Genomic DNA, 4,517 nt, shown 5'->3' with positions numbered 1-4,517 from the left:
ACATACTGTTCTTCTAAGAAACGAGAATGGAGACTTTGGAGTGTACATCTCTGACAAAACTAAAAGTCTAGTTCAGCGGTCTGCAACGTTTTCAGGCCAAGGACCCCTTAGTCGAGAGAGAGAGAGATGAAGCAGGGACCCCACATCCCTAGATACCATATAGTTTCATTGTTTGACAGCACAATCATCCGTGTATTTTGGGTTCATGTAAATTTTTGTTTCCAGATATTTAACCACTTGAACCGTCAATACTTAATAAACTTGACTTTTCACTCTATACTTAGTGTGCTCTTTTTTCCCACTCTACACCAAACCTCTTTGCCAATTACAGCTGATCTACAAGTTGTGAGCTTGTAGCTCTGCTATTTTTTGGCTAAAGTTCTCAGAATATGGACGTTAGGGTTCAAGTGGTTAATATAAAAAAGGAGAAAAAAAGTTTCTATCACACAAACATTTGGAGGAACCCCTGTTGTAACTCTGAGGACCCCCTAGGGGTCCCGGACCCCCTGTTGAAGACCCCTGGTTCTAGTTAAAAAAAGTCACACTGTCAGGCTGTCTCAAGGTGAAAGTGCAGCCGTCTCAAGGTGAAAGTGCAGGATTATAACTCTGTTTACAAAACAAACTCCCCTCACCCATCAGGCTGGAAAGGCTACATTTATACAGTGAATGATTCGCTGCACAGGGATTAACAAGCTCATTAGAAACCACTCAAGCTCCCATCAAGTATCGCTACTAAATGTCCAATAACCCAATCTGCCTGGCAAGTCAATGAGACCACATTGTAAATGTCACGGAAAGCCACCGAGGGACCTTCCTACCAGGATACGTGCACACATAGACATCAAAGGGGGCTTGAGCCCCTGCCGTTTTAGCCGTATAAAATCCGTTTCATCTGTAAAGAGTGCCCTCTCCAGACCATGAATGCAGTTTTTACTATGGTGAAAGAAATGCAAATGCCCTCTTTCCATGCCATACCTGAAGGCAGCATTCAAGAGAATTGCCTCGTCCAAACTCTCCTGAACTTGAATGCAGCATCTCATGTTGAAAGAATTGCCCTCTCTGTGTAGAAATCCATGCCGTTATGCCACATCTCCAGACTTGATTATTATTAGTTCAGTGTGGTATCACGCACCGAAAATAGCAGACCTCCAAGCTCACAACGGGACACGCTGCGACGCGTTGTGAGCTTAGAGGTCTGCTATTTTCAAAACGTCCACCAAAAGGCCCTTTTAGAAATTTCAGCCCCTGCCTCTCTAACATTCTCTGCAAGTCCATGGTCTGTGGTGAGAGAGGAAGCTGGGAGCAATGTGGGTTTATAGCACGCTGGTGCCCGGTCTGCCCACACAGTGACATACTCTGTGTTGGTTTAACTCTGACAGTGTAAGAAATGGAACCATGGGTCCATTTGGTTCCACTGTCTGAGTTAAACGAACACTGAGTACCGGTATTTTACAGTGCACAATGGTGCCTATAATCAATTGCCCGCTAATAAAACCATTCATGCAATTAGCACCATGACAAATTCATGCGTGATCATTGCTTGGGTGGTTGTTCATATTCCCATGTAATTATAAGTGGGTCAAATTGATTCAGAAGCAATCCAGATGAATGGTGAAAGACTGGTCTTTTGCCTACATCTGCAAGAGCGCAAGAGACTAGATGGAATTATTCTGTCGGCACTATAATATCCAGACTATAATTCACAGACATAAAGACACGTGGCTACTCACACCAAGCAGGATCAACTTTATGAACAGAAGGGCAGATCAACGCAACTAAATACCAACAACAAACAAAAACCACGGTCCTGCATGCATGAGTTTATGCAATATCCCACAGTACCACCATGAAATTCACAGCCCTGCACAATTCAATAAGCTTATTTCAGAATACAAAGAAAGCATTCATGAATCCCCACTAGACCATGAGATGTTGAAAACATCATAAGGCAACATAGCCTAATTGGAAAATTAGACAAAATTAACCAACAAACCAAACCATTAACATTATACAACAGTAACAAAGGTGTCATTGTCAGCATGCAGCATTTAAAGAGAAACAGAAGCCATGAAAGCGGATGCATAGTGACAGCTTATGTATAATTAGTGGAATTCTTCTAGCCAACATGTGACCTGACCACTGATCCTAGATCAGTGTCTGTCTGTATTTCCAGGCAAGCATTGCCTACTGCTAGCTGTTCCTGGTTCCATGGTGATCAGAGAAGTGATGACACGCTGTGACAGGTGCTTTCTAGGCTACTTACGACAGTTCTCCTCGTCGCTGTTGTCAGAGCAGTCCTCGTCGTCGTCGCATCTCCACAGGCTCGGGATGCACCGTCCGTTCATGCACTGAAACTGACCCGTTTCACACTGCGATTCCGTATGGGTCCCTGTGTTTTGAAAAAGTACAAATTAATGTAATAGACACATTTTAGGCCAGGTAATAGCAAGTGATCCTCAACCGATTATTATTGTGCGTTATGTAGGCTATAGTTTAATGTGTAGGCTATACTGATTATTAACAACAATTATTATTGACAATCAAAAAAACTGTCACTCTCGTGTTTATGTTTGAGGCAGGGAGGGAGAAGTGTCAAGTGAAAGCACTGGACCGCATCCCTCTTCACTGGTTACATTTTGACATGCTTTGTCAATGGTGTGTCAATAATACAGTAATAGCTTCAGTGTTACAATGTTACAGCATGACAGCGGCTCTCCTCCTGGCTGGGACTCCAGCACACAAAACCATTTGTTGTGGAAAATGTAGTCTACTACTAAATACAAATGACCCAAACACATGGCTACAGGCTACAACAACACTTAATGATAACGCGTATCATCAACCTTTTAATTATGTCCGCAATGCATGCACGCTGGCCATAAACATAAATGGTCCCTTTCTTGCGCGTGTTTTCATTACTATGTCAACACATCTATTGTCCGACAGACAAAGTATAGCAGTCGAGGTGAGCGCTGTTGGTTCCGTGTGTAACCTATTGGCACAATGCTAAGCTATTGATGAGAAATCTTCGCTATATAATAATGTTTCCTCATCTCCGTGATGCAGCGCACAATCCTCCACCTCACTGGTGATCATGTCTACTCGTAAAGAGACAAGTGTCTTACCTTTTGCGGGATTAAGCTCTATTAGCAGCAAATTGAGCAACATTAGCTTCCCGACTCCTTTCCACATCTTTAGATCCTATGGGTGTTGATAGTGTGTTCATGAAATAATTGAACGCAGCCGGGTAAAAGCGTTTCTCCAAAAAGCCCGTCTGGTCTGTCTATAAAGCGCTGTGAGTCGGTGCGCTGGCTGTGTTATCCCTGTGTGCCTCGGCTGCAATTTGAATCAGTGACGCGCTTATGGGCGGGATTGTGCCTGTGGCAATGTAGTAGTGAAACCACTGAGAGAGAGAGCTAGAGAGAGAGCTAGAGAGAGAGAGAGAGAGAGAGAGAGAGAGAGAGAGAGAGAGAGAGAGAGAGAGAGAGAGAGAGAGAGAGAAGAGAGTGAAGATAGAAAGAGAGGGGGGAGAAAGTGAAAAGAGAAAGATAGAAAGGGAGAAGAGAGAGACAGACAGACAGACAGAGAGAGAGGGAGAGAGAGAGAGAGAAGAGAGAGAGAGAGAGAGAGAGTCAGAGAGAGAGAGAGAAAGAGAAAGAGAGAGAGAGAGTGAGAGAGAGAGAGAATAGGTTACAGCACTGTTTCCCAAACAGTGGGTCGAGACCCATTTGTGGGTCATGGACAAATTTATATGGGTCACAACTCGAGGAAAAATCAAATTTTATTTTTCTACATTTAAAAAATATAGCCTACCTACACATTTCAAATACTTTTCCCCTCCCCTTTTTTCTTTTTTAGATATTCCACACATTTACAACATATAATTAAGAAGTAGAGAAAATAGACGATCTCACAGCTCACAATGCAGCACGAAGCGACCCATTTTGAACTTGTAGATCTGCTGCTTTCACTTGTTTGGGTCCTAGGCAGGGCAGGAATTTCATGGAGGCCATGAAGGCCATGGCCTCTGTTGCCCCTCAGTTTGGCCTTGTGCACCTCAAAACAATGGCATGACCTTAATGCCCCAGCTGACTGTATACTAGGGATGTGCGCGTGTACACGGTTATCCGTGTACGGTTTGAAACCCACTATTCGTTTTGAAAATACAATTCGATTATTCTATTAAATATATTTTTAATTATTGAGATATTAACTTTATTAAACATTTAAACTCTGCGCCCATATTACTGTCTTGTCTTAATAAAATGTTACTTTTTAACAAGCAAATTAAGCAATCCCTTGGTTGATTTGCGGAGCATGCCTGTCTGTGTGACAGTCTGACTGACTGTTGCGCGCTGCAGTGGTCGCGCTGACACGCAGCCACACACCAGGCAGGCTGTCCGCTGCGCAAGTAAATTAATGGCAATTAAGCGACGTGTATCTTAAACATACTGGATGTGAATCACTCGCCTGCAAGCTGCATCTGTGATCCGGTCCATGAATTAATCCATATTTTG

The 4,517-nt window shown here is 43.2% G+C and overlaps 1 protein-coding gene across 1 annotated transcript in view; it reads right to left on the bottom strand.

The window, feature by feature from the left end:
- Positions 1 to 3,192, bottom strand: part of lrp8 (low density lipoprotein receptor-related protein 8, apolipoprotein e receptor) — a gene marked incomplete at both ends in the record, with an annotated part of 260,613 nt that extends 257,421 nt beyond the window's left edge. The window contains 2 exons of the mRNA XM_080727866.1: positions 2,264 to 2,389; positions 3,126 to 3,192. Coding sequence (XP_080583992.1) covers positions 2,264 to 2,389; positions 3,126 to 3,192 — 193 coding nt within the window. The remainder of the gene's footprint in view (positions 1 to 2,263; positions 2,390 to 3,125) is intronic.
- Between the last annotated feature and the right edge of the window lie 1,325 nt (positions 3,193 to 4,517).

Source organism: Nannobrachium achirus, assembly GCF_963921795.1.
Source record: "Nannobrachium achirus genome assembly, chromosome: 1".
Lineage (NCBI taxonomy): Eukaryota > Metazoa > Chordata > Actinopteri > Myctophiformes > Myctophidae > Nannobrachium > Nannobrachium achirus.
The sequence above is the reverse complement of the archived record's forward strand: the minus strand, read 5'-3'. Positions and strand labels throughout refer to the sequence as shown.